General features: G+C 41.1%; 1 protein-coding gene across 4 annotated transcripts in view; it reads right to left on the reverse strand.

Annotated features, from left to right (window-relative positions):
* The window catches only part of SNAP47 (synaptosome associated protein 47), a 30,144-nt gene extending 13,323 nt beyond the window's left edge, over nucleotides 1-16,821 (reverse strand). For 3 of the 4 annotated variants that reach the window (XM_061365816.1, XM_061365826.1, XM_061365844.1), the window contains exons 1-3: nucleotides 13,252-13,355; nucleotides 8,380-8,926; nucleotides 2,168-2,652 (exon numbers count right to left, since the gene is read on the reverse strand). In XM_061365816.1, coding sequence (XP_061221800.1) covers nucleotides 2,168-2,652; nucleotides 8,380-8,926; nucleotides 13,252-13,318 — 1,099 coding nt within the window. In that variant the 5' untranslated portion in view covers nucleotides 13,319-13,355. Of the gene's footprint in view, nucleotides 1-2,167; nucleotides 2,653-8,379; nucleotides 8,927-13,251; nucleotides 13,356-16,762 lie in introns of those variants that run through there. The other variant, XM_061365834.1, reaches the window with a different exon arrangement.
* Between the last annotated feature and the right edge of the window lie 74 nt (nucleotides 16,822-16,895).

Below are 16,895 nucleotides of genomic sequence, written 5' to 3' on the forward strand. Positions count from 1 at the left end.
CAGCCACTATTGAGGATGTTATTGGCTAGGAGAGTACTGTCTTGACACAGCACAGAACCACCTCTGTTACAAACAAACTCCACTGCTCTGTTCTAAGCATTTAAATACCCGTGTGGCTTGGTCCAAGAATATACAGTCAGAAAAAACATGCAAAGCAGCTAAAAATAGTTTCAGATAATCTGGTGTGTACAAAAGTCTTCACAAATTCCGCTTCTAGGTGGCATCAAGCCAAAACTCTTAGGAAAGATGAGGTTTTTTTTAATTTACTTATACAAACATGTAATATGCACAACTTTAAGGCAGGACTAGTATAAGCAGACAGGATCCAGATGAGATTATGACAGTGGTGGAAATGTTCACATCTCACCACTGAGAGCACAGAATGCTACGAGCCAGTTCACAGAGACAGATGTACCTCCCCTGCAAGGATATTTCTTCTCTAAGTCTCTGAATCAACATTCACTATCTGAAAATTGACACATATTTTATGTGTGCAGAGACAGTGATGCATAACACACACTTTTTTTGCCTGCTTTTAGAGGAAAGGAAAAAAAAAAAAGAAAAAAACAATTAAAAAAAAAAAATCAGTATTTCCACCATGTGAACAACCACCGAAAAGCCACCGTTAAAACACAGTCCGTGACTGCCATCTTGCGACAGAAGACAGACAGTTCTAGACCCCGGGGAAGGTACAAACAAGGGTTTTGGTGGAGCTGGAGAAGTCAAGATTTCCATAACCTCCAGTTTTCTTTACTGACATTTCCAAATTAAACAGTCGAAATGCAGGTGGGGGTAGGAGAGCAATATCCTTGACTCACTGACTCAGATGCAAACAGAGCAGAGCAGTGGGAAATTAAGCACACTAGGGCTGTATAACCAATTATTTTATGTAACCAGCCTTAAGACCATCAGGAACTGAACACCAATTTGCTGGAATAACTCAGTGCTTAAGAAACCAGCAGGTTGTTTTTCCTCTAAGTTGTTGTGCTGACATTTTAGTGCCAGATGCCCAAGACTTACTTCCTTAAAAATTAACAAGCTTTTCCAAGCTATGGCCCTCGATGACTCTTTAACAAGAGGACATTACCCTCCCTGCTGAACTCCAGTTTTAGCTCAGTACACGGAAATAGGTTCAACTATTGCTTTACTGTATAATTTTTCTAGTTGTTTTTAATGTACTGGCAATAAATCCATCCACCAATTTGCTCTTACGCCACTAATGATTAAGAAAAAAACAGAGGATTCAGACATTTTGATAGAATAAAAATTCCTAACAGACAAGAATTCAACAGCTCTCTGAAGGAATCCAGGGTTGGATTACAAAAAATACACAACACAAAAAACAACCCTCCCCAGAATTTTAACAGACATAACAGTAGTAAGTAATGTCATTCTTATTACTGTGAAAGGGTTGCAATCTCCACTTTGCTTTCTTTCACCTACGTATTAACCTAATCTGAGACCTAAAATCTAAATCCAAAAACCTGAACTTCTCAAATAATAAAATTCTAGCTTTTAAGATATGAAAATTAATGTGATGCTTATTGCAAATGTTATTTAAAAAACCTGCTGGACTGGAAATATATTTTAAATTTTCTACGATTTAATATATTTTCAGCTCCAGACTTACAAAACAAAAACAACAACAGAGGACTGCGAAGCATGCAATCAGGAAAACTTATTTCTAATGAATTCCCCCCGGAGTGGCACAAAAGTGAATTGGTGACCACTGGAAAAAGAACGACACTGTAGTTAAAAACACAGGCCAGTAGTTGAAACTCAGTTAATCCTTTCACAAAGAGGTGTGGAGTTAGTGTCAACACCAGCTGAGAGCACAGTGTTAAAAGAGGGTTTGGTGCAATTCAGCTTCTAGGCTCCTGAGGGACACTCAAGTTCAGCATCTGCAGTGACAGGTTCTGCTAATGTAGCTGTGAGAAAGAAAATCCAACTAAAGTGGGGCCACACAATTCTGTCATTTCTGCCCTCTCCCTCTTGTCAATAGGGTCTAAGGTCACCTATCAGTTATTTCTTGCATCATCAACATTGTCTCACACTGGGGCAAAGGGAAGAAAATTTGCCTTGTAACTATTACACACTTTTGAGTTTGAAAACCACCTAGAAATTTCTGGTGCTGTTACTCTTGTAGATGGATTGCTTTGTCACATACCTGCTTGCCAAATGGAGGTCCCCAAATCTACCTGAGGAGACTTCCTGGCACCAGCAAAACCTAGGGCATCTTCTAGAAACTGTATTTTCTTGCTAAATTGCATCTCCAAGATAGGGATTACTTCTGGCATCTTTGCTGACAAGAGCCGGTAAGAGGTGTCTGGCTTCCCGATAAATCTCTGACGGACACTGATTTCATATGGTGTATGAACTCTGATATCATCTACATCCTTTGATTCAAAATGGTGAATGACCTGAGAATTGCAGTCACTGATTTCCAGACCAGAAGCAAAGAGTGTGAGTTTTCCTGGCTTGACATTTGAGTCTGTTCTGTGGGTGATAATAACTGGAATTCTAATTACGATTCCTTCCTGGTTCTTCGAATCGGAAACTGTGGCAGTTTCCTTTGGCTTGGCTTCCAATGGTGCTTTCCAGAGCTTGCTGCTAAACGGCCACCAAGAAGGAGATTCGAGCTCAGTCAACAACCTAGCAGAGAAAAGAGAGTGTTAGCAGAGTCAAAGCCAGTAGGGAGGTTGTACTACCCCTCCAGTTCAAATTACAGCAGACAAAGATTTCTTAATACTGAATCCAGCCCTCTTATTTTGTTCCTCAAACATATTCACAGCTTACCAGGATCCATCTGTTTTAAAAAGCAGCTTTCCTTCACTTTTAAGTGGACTTATCCAAGCCAGTTCTTCAGCTGATACTGCCATTTACCTCAATATTTCCACACTTGGCCATCTGCACCACTGCCACCTTCTGCTCCTTTATTCCACAGCCTCACAGTTTGATGCCACCTTTTGCTTTGCCTCCACTCCCAAATTCCCATTAAAACACTAAGAGTGCAATGTCAAGGCTGAAAAGCCCAGCAGAGACTGCCACAGGCATCCAGAGTCTGCCTCACCATCAGTGTTGGTGTAGCTCCTGAAGGACACAGGCCTTCTTGCTGGCAAACTGGTGCCTTAGCATAAAGGTAACCAGACTGACTTTATGGAACAATTAAGCAACTGCTCCCCAGAAAGACTACTGTGTAGCCAGAAATAACAACAGTCAAGCCCCTTATTCCTAAGCAAGAACATGCACCTCAGCAGGCACCCAAGTTTACCAGCTACAAGCAAGAAAGATGTAACACTGTTAGGAAGAATCAATGACATAGAAAACACAATCCTCCTGTTATATTTTTTTATCAGCATAGCTCATTCCCCTTTTCTGGATCCTCTCTCAAGAAAGGATCATGATTGCAGATCTTTGGTTCTAAGCCTGACCACTACTCTTTTCTTTTCTTATTTAAAAAAAAAAAAAAAAAAAAAAAGAGTAAGAAGAAATGGAAAGGGAATAAGAGGAAAAGGGATGGTTTTGGCTTGATTTTTCACGTGATGTGCTCCTGTCTGTTATTATCCCTCTCCACGTCTAGACAGGAGTTGGTGGCAGGGCAAGTCAGCACCAATGATGCTCCATTTCTCCCACTTTCCTCTCACCCCCTGGCCTGTATCATCCAAGCCCATCCTGCTAGCAGAGGACTGTGTATTTCAAGGTGACTCCACTTTAGTGGCTGGAAAGAAGTTTTGGGACCAACAACATCTCCACACACAGCTAACAAAAACTTCATATCCTCCTTTCCCTCCCGCAGAGTAAACAGTCACCTCCTCTGTCATCCACCAGCAGTCTCTGACACGTCACATCTGAGCCAAAGTGACTCATCTCCAGTCCCAGGCATAGGAAGAGGCAAATCAAACCTCTGGGAGTCACTGACTGCCCAAACCCTACCCTGCTCCCACTGAAAACCAGCAGTGAACTGGCGGGAAGCATCCTACAAACCAAACTAGCCTGCAGACAATTAGCCTGATCAGGATGTTTTAAACTGAGATTTTTCAGCTCACTCCTCAGCCACTGAGCAGGACAGAAAAGCAGTCTCTGGAGGCACAAATGAATTCTCAATTAACTAATGGGAAGGAAGAGGTTATGTTTAAATCAACAAAAAAAAAAAAAAATAGCTATAAGGAAGTTCAATCCAGGTCAGAATTGTGTGTTTCCTCATCTCTATCAATACCTTAAAGACTATCCAGTGATCAGGTATGTGTCACTGGCACAGCAGTTGTAGTAGGTGCTTCTAAGAAGACAGCCTACACGTAATAAAATCTTTCATGAAAAAATGCCATCTTACTACAAAAGACTGTTTACTAACTTAAATCCTAGAGATGCAAGGCTTATGAGACCAAAACACAAACTACTACTGCTTTACTGCTATTTTGGAAAGTCAGCTTGATTTAATTTACTTTTAAGTTTATTCTAGAAAGGTACTCCCTGATCAAATATGTATCACAACAGTGCTGCTCTAAAGATCTTTTGTAGTTATTTATTTTCCATGAGAACCAGAGTGTGCCTACACACAGAAGGCTTTGCAATTTTAAAATCCTGTTTAATTTGGCTGCAAAATCTAATCTGAAAGAAGAAGGTCTGACTGAACATGCTTTGTTTACTAGCCATCAAAGCTCTGCACTGGCTTCAAAACACATCAACTTAAATAAACTCATCTTTCAGGAAGAGCAGAAAATGTCACACTGGGAGTCAACCAACTGAATTCTTGAATGGAAGAGGCAGAATGAACTGTTCCAAGAATCTACTCCCAGCTAAAGCACGAACATCAGATACTTCTGTAGATAGAATGCAATATGAGTATCAGTTCTGGAGCTCACCACTGCCCTCTGGAAATGCTGTGACACTCCTTAAAAAAAGGGAGAGGAGTAGGAAGGCAGACCAAAGGATATGTACAAAGTTGTACATAACAGAATTTGAAATGGCATAGTATCATAGATTTAGGGATGAATTCTGAAACTATGAGGTTCAACTTACATTCTACCCAGAGAATGACTGAAAAAGCCCCAGGCTCTACTAGCACTCATCTTCCAAATTCAAAGCTATGCTCTAACCTACCCGCTGTAACTAAGCAGAGACAACCAACCTCATTTCTACAGAGCACAAAACACTTTTTCTGTCCTCTTAAGTGTAGAAAGAGTTACAAAAAGTTACTTCAGGGCAATAACAGCTTATGCCTATGTCACTTCATCACATTCACTGTGTTCAGGGACTTTCTGAAAAGCAGCTGCAACCTGACAAGCCTAAACCTCTGTTTACATTGTGGCAACTTATTCCGGATAGCTTTGAACCTTAATTTTTATCACTTCATCCCTTCACTCTCCTGCCTTTTCTCTCCTTTCCCCAGGGACTGACATCCCAGCTGTGCAATACCTGATTTACAGTCAAGCCTTTTCTCCTGCACAGCCTTAACAAAGGTTCCAGTCAACTTCTCCAGTCTACGGAGGAGTCACCCCTCTGTATCAACAAACTATATGACCAGCCCATATACATAAATGAAAATTTGCAACCAAAGTACCTTGTCATGTAATAGCAATACATTAAAAAGGAAACAGCAAATATGGGTTTCTGTTTATTTTTGGTCTTTGAACATCTGCTAGAACATCACACTCTGCTCTGCTTATCTGAACATAGGTCCACTGACAGCAGCTGTATATAGCCATGCATATACAAGAACAAATTTAATAATCTAAAAAAGCCCACACATACAGGCAAGATAAAGTTAATCAAAGTTTTAAACATACGAAAGGAAATAAAGGGGCCTGGTTTTTTTTATGATAGACAATACCATCAAACTGGCACCGTTCAACTAGCAGACACAGAAGTTTGTTACCAAAGTTTCCTTCTGCACAGAATCCGCTACACATGGAAAATAGTCCTGCATGGTATCATCCATGCAGTTACTTCTCATCAAGCTTCTAAGGAAAACAATAGTCAAAGAGTCTTACAGACATGAGGCCATTTATGTTAATATTCTGAATTCATGGTCTTCCCCATTTCCTACACGGGTTAAGGACATGAAGAGAGATGTCATCAGTTTAAGAGAAGACTTTTGGCTGAGAAGTATCTTCATGAGAAAAACTATACACAAACTACACTAGAAAACTAAGAGTTAGAAAAGCACAAGGTGATTAAAACCGTTTCGCTAATGGATTCTGGGATACATTTTATCCTGCAAGCTGGCCAAACTCTTTGTACTACAGATAAAAGAGCTAACATTTGGTCAATGCCTTCCTTTATTTTTCTATTTTTAAATCAGAGCATCTAGTTCTTCAGATTCATGAGGACAAATAATACCTCCCAGTGCATCTTAACCCAAAACAAAACTGCCTTCCAAAAACAATGAGCAGGTATTTATTTTCCTACTCATTATTTATTGCTACAGAACTTTAAAAGCTATTGCTGAAGCTTTCTATTATCTTGGCTTTTCATTAAAGGGTATGCAGAATATCAGCAGAACCATTGTGAAATCAACACTTTCTTTTAGACATGATATCTGTCTAAAAATAGATGCTTCTTCCAAAACCAACTGGTTTAACTATACTGTGTTTGTTTTTCCATACAACTATCAGAGCTTCTACAAAAACACTCATAGCTATATATTACAACACTACTGTCTACCTTACTGTCTCTTTTGGACTGCTATCAAATCAAACCTGCAGCATACAAAATAACACAGAATAATGATTAGCATTCAAAGTGAATTAAAGCCATAATATTCTGATCAAGACACCAATCATTTACTATTCACACTGAGTTCTGCAAAGTTAAGCAACCTCAAATGTGTTCCAAATTCCTTACTTCAGTTGTCTAATGGCAGCACTTGAGTGTCTAATGAGTGCATTGGCTTAAGTGCTCAACTGATATTACTACAAATAGTCTGGTACTGTCTCTCCAGTTCTTGCGTCACCCCACTCTGCAGATAAAGCACTTCAGAGCAGCTCACACAGCTCATTTTTTCCTCAAAACTTTTATTCCACCTAGACCTAAAGGCAGAGAGTATTCCATGTAAGGTTCAAAGTAGTAAAGTTCTATATCACAAATGAGAGAGCACTGTTTCTACAGCTATTTCCTTGACTACATCTGCACCAGACACCAATACTCGCTGCTATGTGTAGCTGGGAAGTAAGTTTTTGCAAAGGAAAGGACAAATATAAAGCCCTCAACTACTCAATGCATGCAAAAGCAGCTTCAAGGGCTGATTTTCATGCATGGAGAAAGGAGTACAATCTACCTAAAGATTAACTGGCAGCTGTCTCCCAATAACTCTAGGAAACTGCCTCCAAGTCAGCAGCCTACCTGCTATCTTCAGAATTTCCTTTAAGAACTAGAAAAGCAGAACTGTGGTTATGCTTGCTGTGGAACAGCAAAACAGGCTGCTTCACAAAATTAACCAAAGCCAGTATTTTTCATTTATACATATTCAAAGACATCTAATAAAAATGTCAGTGCCATACCTTATCCTTCTGTGGGGACATGAATTGTCACCTACTTCCCCTAATGTTGCCTATTCTCTCAGAACTTACACATTGTTCTTATTTTGGAGATACCTACAATTTCTGCCAGTCATGGGTGAAACTTGAAGGGCTTGAAAAGTTATTTAAAAGAAAGGACAGGTATATATGCACAAAGAACTTCCCCAAGGTGAAAAAAAATGTTACACAGAAGGGAGGACAGAAATACAGACACATCTTGTAATAAGAACTAGATCCACAACAGACCACTGTGAGCTTAAACTTTCAGGGAAAATCAACAGTTTATCCCAATATAAGGACATGGACCTATCTGAGTCAGCCCAGAGGCCATGAAGAAAATCAGAGGGCTGAGGCACCTCTCCTATGGAGACAGGCTAAGAGAGATAGGCTTGTTCAGCCTGGAGAAGAGGAGGCTCCAGGGAGACCTCAGAGCAGCTTTAATTGCCTAAAGGGGCTGACAGGAAAGCTGGAGAGGGGCTTTTGACAAGGGCAGGTAGGGACAAGACAAGGGGAAATGGTTGGTTTTACACACTGAAAGAGGGAAGATTTAGATGAGATCTGAGGAAGAAGTTCTTCCCTGTGAGGGTGGTGGGGCACTGGCACAGGCTGCCCAGAGAAGCTGTGGCTGCCCCATCCCTGGGAGTGTTCAAGGCCAGGTTGGACGGGGCTTTGACCAATCTGGTCTGGTGGAAGGTGTCCCTGCCCATGGCAGGGGGCTGGAGCTAAATAGCTTTAAGTTCCCTTCCAACCCAAACCATCCTGTGATTCTGAAGACCTCCACGGATCTGCCCCATGAAATTCAGGCATAAGAAATACAATCCCACAAGCACTCCTTAGCTCAGAGGATGCTCCATTACCATACCTGTCTGCTACATCCATATCCCCTTCGATCTTGTTGAGTCCTCTCATGATGTTATCAAACTGTTCGCCCTGATAATGCAGCACTTTTGCTGTGTCCTCCAGCCGTTTCTGTGAACCAGTCAATAACCCCGTCAGTTCTTTTCCCTTTGTTGTTTGCAAAGCTGCTGCTTCTGCTCCTTGGCTTGACAGCAATTGCTCCCTCCAGAAGTGCTCAAGGATGTTGAATACCACATTTCTGTTGGGCTGCAGAGAACTAAACCAGTGCTTGGTGCTCTTCTCTAAGATGGTAAGTGAGCTGAAGATTAAATTTGATGATTCCTTCTTGATCTCACTGATACTAGAAAGATGGAAGTTGACCAGAAGCTCCCCAGTCTTGCCAGCTGTGAATCTGATTGCAACAGGAGTCAGTGAGAGTCTGCCAGGGACCCATTGTTTGCTGGTGTCTAAATAGTAAGAACAAGGCCAGCTATGGATACGTATGTCTTCGTTCATCAGCTCGCCGTTCAGATCCCCTTCAAGAGCAACACTCTCAAAGTCAGAAGGAGAAACTAGCATAAAAGAGAGAGGAAATAAAGCAAGAATCCTTAGCTAATTATAAAAGCTGACATTAAAACACATTCATAAATAATTAATCCCACTCAAAGCTGGCTTCCGGCACTGGCTTGGTAACCTTTCAGGTACATACCTGATAGATTTGGAAATAGCTGTGGATGGGTTACAAAATTTGGTAACCATTTCTAACCATCAGGGTATTTAATTCAGAAAGGCTCAGGACTTTCTAAACAGGACTGTCAATATTACTGCCCATTCCATAACAGCACTGCCCCTCTGTTTTGTAACGTTCTCATCATGTATCAGCACATGACTTACAACAGTACAAACTTCAAATGACTGCTGCATTAATGTCCTGGATATTTAATAAGCGCTGTGCTGTCTTGATCAGGGGAGATGCTTTATAATTTGATTAGTCTTACGTGTTCACAGGCATATGTCCATATTTTTGGGTGGACAGGAACCTACCAAAACCAGAATTATGAGAAAGTTTTCTGAGTTTTTCACATATGCAGTTTTCCTGAAAATTGACCATGCAAAAATTTTTCCATTCCCTACCGCAACATCAGAAGCAGCTTCCCATAGACAAATAGGTACTGAAGAAAATCCAGAACACACCAAAATGTAAGTTCATTGATACATATCTACAGCAGTCACAAGAAATAACTGTCCCTTCCCCTTCCATGCTGATATTTCAACATCAAGGTATGTTAAGAAGACACCCAGAACGTCTATCCAACACATCAAACAGTGCGGATGAAAACAGAAACACCACTGACCAGAACTCACAACCATTAAAGAACAGAAACACCCAGCCACAAATGGATATTCTTCAAACATTGTCACTACCTCAGACCATCACCCTTGCTCTCAGGAGAAACCTAACAAAATATCTACCTTACAAAACTCAAACAGATATTAGAACTTCTGGTAGAATAACACAGGCAAAATAAACACCTCGAATCTATCGTACTTGTTCTGTAAAATATTCATTGTTGCTTAGTTACTATTAAAGATGTTTGGAAACTGGAGCTCGGGAAGAATTGTAAACAGCTTATCAGCATTGCTGGGAAAACCCTGACTGACCCAAGTGGAAATTAAGACAAGAGAAACAGCTGTATTTATCAGGAGGTGCTGCTGGCCTGCTATGAAGAGCAACTCCATACGGGTGATAGTGGAGCAAGTAGAACTGACTGTTCACTTCATGTGAAGGAACACGGTGCTCAGGGAACTCGTGATTTCATTGCACCTCTGTGACAGGCTGCGTTCTCCTGGGAGACCATGATGCTATTTGATGACATAATATTAATCCTGTAATACTTGCTCATTGGTATCTGCAATCCCAACAAGAAAACAAACAGCTGTCATGCGCCTCAGGCCTGGTTTACTCACATCAAAACAATCTCAAATTTGGAATAGTAAATCCAATGAAACATGTCAGGAGTAGCATCTCTTCACAAGCCCAAAGAGTGTCCTTGTACTCATGGGTCAGAACTTATCCTTCATGCTGCTACCATTTTCAGTATGAACACCAAACCCCAATTATGCTCCACAACTACTTTGTGAACATCCATTACGTAATGGTAATTACATATATTGTCATTATCTTCTCAAAACCTTTCATGTTTGATGGCACATTTTACAAATTCGTACCATCACCGTTATCTCAAGATGTTCTCCTACTTGTATGGTAAAATATACAAGTTAGACCTCCACTATAAAGTACCCAATTCAGTTGTCACTGACAAAAATTAACACCTTTTGACTTCAGTATGATCTGCTGTCCTTACAGAAATGTCTAGGAATCCTCATACAAATAAAAAGTTAATAGACCTTTTTCAGGTAGTGCTGGTGTGAATTCCAGTAATACACACTAAAGATGTCCTAGTGCTTTCAGGCTGCTGCATCAGTAATATCCCTTAAATTATAGGATCATAGAATGGGTTGGAAGGGAACTTACAGATCATCTAGAGCCTCACCCTATCCATTACCTGCCCCCCCAGGCAGGGACACGTTCCACCAGACCAGATTGGTCAAAGCCCCATCCAACCTGGCCTTGAACACTGCCAGGGATGGGGCTGCCACAGCAACTTGGGATAACCTGTGCCAGGGCCTCAGCACCCTCACAGGGAAGAATTTTTTCCTAATATCTCATCTAAATCTCCCCTCTGTCAGTTTAAAACCATTTCCCCTTGTCCTGTCCCTACCTGCCCTTGCCAAAAGCCCCTCTCCAGCTTTCCTGTCAACCCCTTTAGGCATTGGAAGCTGCTCTAAGGTCTCCCTGGAGCGTTCTCTTCTCCAGGCTGAACAAGCCCACCTCCCTCAACCTGTTTCCATAGGAAAGGCCACTCAGCCCTCTGATTATCTTCATGGTGTCCTCTGGACTTCCTCCAACAGCTTTACGTCCTTCTTATGCTGGGGCCCCAGAGCTGGACACAGGACTGCAATATGTGTGTCTCATGAGAGCACAGTAAGGGGAAGAATCCCTTCCCTCTACCTGTTAGTCACACTGGTGGTGAGGCCAGGCATTCAGAGTACTTTGCTTTGGAGTTCAGTTCCCATGCCTTTATTAAATATATTAAAACTTCGTATTCCTGAAATAATGACTCCTCATGGATTGCCATGTTCCACAAAAAAAATGTATTTCTGTACTATGGTTTTGTGCCTTATTTTGTGTCATTATGAATTTTAGTGATGAAAATAGAAAAAGAAAAAAAAAAAGTCCACCAAACCCCACCATGCCATAAGTTTAGCAATAAGCTAAATTTCAAAGCAAAAACTCTCATTCTGTTTGGGCCTAATGAAACCACAGTGGTAGAGAGACAACTTCACTGTACTTTGGGCCAAAGAGAGAGGAGAAAAGCCCACAGAAGTATGATTTCTATGAGTAGCTATAGCTAACAATGACAAGTTCTAGCAAATATTATTGCTTTATTGACTTTTCCTACATAATTTCTATAATTTGGAGAGAAAGCTAAAAGCTCTGGCCTTGATTTCTCCATCTAGAAAAAGAAGGTAGTTCCTTGAATACAACAAGGGTAGATCAGACAGATTAATTTATATTTTTTTTTCCCTGGAGGTTTATTGGTTTTTGTGTGTAGGCAATTATTATAATTTCTATTCAAAGGTTATTTTCTTTCTGTCATACATAAAGAAATAGTGAAAAGCAGTCCTAAAAATCAGTGAGATCGTCCAGGGGGATTCCCCAACAGCTATCAGCAGAACAGGGCTTTTCAGAGGACACTTTAAGTGGAAAATGTTTCTAATAGGGATACATAGTTGAATGCTAATAGACTTTTTGTTACTGTAACTGACAACTATGTCAAGTTAAACAACAAAGTGGTCTTACATTACAACAATGTAAATTACATTAGTGCTGAAATCAATGACAGTTGAAATTAAATCATGTTTTAGCTTTATTAGTCAGGACTGACAAATTTCAAATCCAAATAAAGAGTAACTGTTTGATACTGACTAGATATGAAGTAAGTTCAATATCAACAGAAGAAAACCAATAATAACTGTCATGCATTACATCCTCAAGCTCCCTGAAGCGTAAACATATTGCAGAGGCAAATAATATTTACTGAAAGAGCTCCCATCAGACCTGGGGTAAGAGGGTGGTGAGGGGAAGAAATAAAAAATTAAAATGAATCATCAGTCTCTCAATTTATGAAAACATTCAGGAAAGCAGCAGATCCCAACCCCCATGAAGTAGTGACGTTCTCTTCCTCCACCCTGCACATGCCTTTGCTACTTACACTAGCTTCTGGAAAGCTCAATAAATATTAGCATGCTGTTCACAACAAGCTATTGCTCTGAGATATTAGTTTATAAATAATGTATACAAATAACGATGAAACCAAGACACCGAAAGATGATATGCCTCGCAGAAGATCACAAGGGAAACCTGGAACCAAATGGAGGTTTCCCAATGCTCGCTGCTGGAACAGGCACCCACAGAACATACTATCACCTGCAAAACAACTCCTAGACCTTACTAACAGCCACAGCCACATTAAACCTGGCACAGCCCTATTAAGGGAGAAACTGTAAATAACCAAATGACTCCAAGTTTTGTAAAATCTCAGCCTAGAGTTCACTAACACATGCTAAGCATTCCACAAACTATATATGACTACCACTAACCCCCTCCTCAAGACAGCATTTTTCCTCTCAAGCCAACACTCTACCATTAAGGCTGTGGAAATATAAATACCTGATGCAGTCTGACAACTGTGCCATTGAAAAAAACAAAACAAAACAAAACAAAACCAAAAAAACCCAAAGACCTTCGTAAACTATAGTTCAAGCTCCTTACCTCTATCTGTAGACGTAGAATTCTCAGACAGCCTTTTGTAGCCTGCTGCTTCTACAGAACTGTCCATCCGTAGTTAGAATTTTTCCCCCCAGTATTTTTTTTCTTCAAAATCCAAAACAGCAAGTAAAAAAAAGCAGAAGCTACATCAAAAAATCCAACTATGCCCACTACCAAAAAGATAAATATATAAGTAATATATAATGTATATTTAACCCTGGATCTAAGAGTAAAGCAAGTCCACCAAGTCCAGGAGAAGAAACGAAGCAGTCACTTCACCTGTGTATATATATATGTGCACATGCCTGGGGTCTTATGACTTTTGACTCACCTGACAGCTTTGCTTGACAGTCAGCTCCTCTCTGTGCCCAAGGCCAGAATTTCCAAGCAAAAACCCATCTGGTAATTAAATCCATTTGCTGTTCCAGCACATTTTTCCCCAATATAATGACGCTTTCATTAGCATCAGACCTGCACTTTATTTTTTCCCTTCTCTTTCTCTCACAGAGAAGGGATTCATACCTTGCAGAAATACAGAGGTACACAAGGATAATCAAGATTGATTTTATTTACCAGTGAAAACAGTCATCAAGGGTACAGAATACAACTTATCATTTACGAACATTCAACACCATACTATAATTTAATACCAGACTTCAAAGAGTTGGATTAAAACACGTAAGAAATTTCACTACTGTTAAACTAAAGAACGAACAGTCGCAATCATTTGAAGTTAGCTCCAGACAGGTATTAACGTGTACATCCCCAGGTAGTATATGTACCACATATACTTTGAAAGTACACAGCACATTTATACATTCTGGTCATATAATTCTCTAATGGCTATTAACCTGTGATGATGGTTTCAAAGCTGCTAGAAAACATCATCCTATTACTTTTGCAACTCTATTCTCTTTGGGTCAGTATTACAGAAACTTTTCAGTCTTGCCTACTGGCAGCACTTTGCCTTTATAAAATAAAACTTTAACTCTTGTTAGCTTTAACAGCACCTAAATGGAGGACTCCTCATCATACTTAAGCCATGAAATAAAAGCAAAGTTAAATACACCAACATCATCTCTAATGAAACAGTGAGCTCATCATTATAGATCAAACAGCTCAGCCACTGTCCTTCAAATGAAAAGATTTGTAAGGAAGAAGGTTTTTTACTGTAAGGGTGGTGGGAGGCCCTGGCAGAGGTTGCCCAGAAAAGCTATGGCTGCCCCATTCTTGGCACTGTTAAAGGTGAAGTTGGACAGGGTTTGAACAATCGGGTCTATAGAAGGTGTCTCTGTCCACAGCAGTAGGGCTGGAACTAGATGAGCTTTAAGGTCCCTTCCAAAACAAACCATTCTGTGATTCTATGATTGCCTGAAATTCAGGATCTCTCATCCTCCCAGGACTTTAACCATTTTTTCAGCATTATGTCAACTCCCATCCTATTCCTACTAACATGGCTAAAAGTTACACAAAAAGACAAAATATTCATAGCTTTGTAAAACACACAAAGAAAAGCCTTATCTGCAGTAAAACATACCATTGCAGTATTCCCACCAGAAAAAAAAAAAAACAACACAAAAACAAAACAAAAAAACACCTCCAAACAAATGAAATAAAATACCAAAACCAATGAGCAGATGATAGTCAGTCCTTTAGAATACCATATAAAGGACTATGTTGGTAGAAAAAATGAAAATGAAATAAACATATGGCTTTCAAGTACATGTAAATTCAGACAACAATAGGTTTATAAACTTGAATGGGTGACAGTCCTTCAACTGCTTCCCTTTATGCAGTGGAAGGCGCCCCCGAAGTGATTTCACAATAAGGTCTCCCATTTTTTTTTTAAGAAATATGTATTTTCCCCACACGTGTGTCTGCAGACTGGATGCCACGTTTCCTCCCCCAGCTTGGGCTCCACAACACCAAAACACTATCTGCCCCCCCCTTTTTTTTTTTTAAGCAAACACTTCATCCTTATGATACATCTGCCACCCCAAACTGAGTGCAGCACCACAAAAAACTACATGGAGTAACACAGCACGAGAACTAGGATTAGCAGCACAGAGATGAGGATTACATTTCCGGCAGCATCACCACAACATTGTAGAAATTCTTTAGCTAACACACAGCTGAGTGGTTGCTTCTATAAAAAGGAGGTGACTCACCCTCTCTTGTGAAGTACTTTGAGATCATTCAATGATTGTAAGCATCACTAATTACCCCAGGAGCACACAATGAGCACAATCAGCCACTGTAATAATCTCCCCAGGGAAGTGGTGGGCTCCACACCATTGGACATTATTAAGATTAGGCTGGATAGGGTGCTGGGATATCTACCCTAGGTCATGCTTTGCCTAGAAAGGTTGAGGTCCCTTCCAACCTGGGATTCTAGGAATCTATGACACTCCCATCTTTTTTTTTAACTAAAAGCCTGAGACACAATTTCACCAGGTTTCTAGCTCTACATTTCTCCAGATGATGCTACAAGGTAAGCAGTATTCAGGGATGACCCTCCAAGAGGTGCAGCAGGCAAAGACACAAAGTATGTCTACTATGGCACACAGAGGAACTCAGCTGCACTCATTTGCAAACAGATTACAACAGATCCCCTCTAAAGACCAGCCACTTTGAGGTGCTTCTCATGCTTTCATCTTTCTGTGGAAAAGCCATTTTGATACCACCCCACTTCTGGTACAGAGCAACTTAACAGAAGACCATCCACCTCTTCCAAATACATTAAAGGATGGGACTGCCTCAGTTCTCATCGTTTTGCCCACACCAGCCCCTTACAGCATCCAGGTTAAACCTCATCAGCTTTCCTTTTAACCTCAACCCTGTCTCAACTTCTCCAACCCAAAATACAGACATATGTACACTTCCAAAACCTCAATTCCCTGCCCCACTTCTGCACCCCTTCTCTCACTACCTTCTCCTTTCCCAATACTAAGCCCAAGACTATTTCCTTACCCCAAGATAGCATTCTCCCCCTCCTGAAAAACATTTCCATCCCTTTCTCTTCCCTTTGTCCCAAGTACAAAGATAGTCTTCCCCTTCCTCACCCCAAACACAACTAGATATTTATCCAGTCTCTGTCCTTTTCCTAACATCATAAGAGACACCATTCTTTCTCTAGTCCTACTAGCGAGAGCCGTAGATTAGCCGCCCAAAATCCTCTTCTCTCCTTCACTGCTAGGCCAGGCTCAACTGCAATCCTCACCTCTGCCAGAGCTCTAAGACAACCCACACACAACTTCCCCAAGGCCAGAACCACTTCTCCCTTTGCTGTCTATCCTTCCCCTACATGTAAGCCCTCGTTCCCACAACACCCCCTCCGCTTTCAGCCAGACCCCCACCCCTTCCCCTAGGCCAACTTTCAACCTCTCCATCTTCATCCTCCTCCCAGGCTCAGACCAAACCGCTCTTCCTACACCCTTACTCAAACACCACCAATCTCCTCCCTTCCTCTGACCCCCATTAGAGACCCCCAGCACCAAACCAAACCCGCACTCACCTCCCCCAGTGCGGCGTCCCCCGCATCGGCAATCTGCGCCTGCGCCCGCTGCCCTCTCTTATTGGCTGAGCCGCGTGCCGGTGCTCTCTCTTTCTCACCCCCCGCCGGGCTCCGCCTGCCGAGCACTGAGGTT

This window comes from Neopsephotus bourkii, unplaced genomic scaffold, assembly GCF_033783945.1.
Source record: "Neopsephotus bourkii isolate Nb327-2 ecotype Australia unplaced genomic scaffold, CSIRO-AGI_Nbou_v1 NB_122, whole genome shotgun sequence".
Classification (NCBI taxonomy): Eukaryota; Metazoa; Chordata; class Aves; order Psittaciformes; family Psittacidae; genus Neopsephotus; species Neopsephotus bourkii.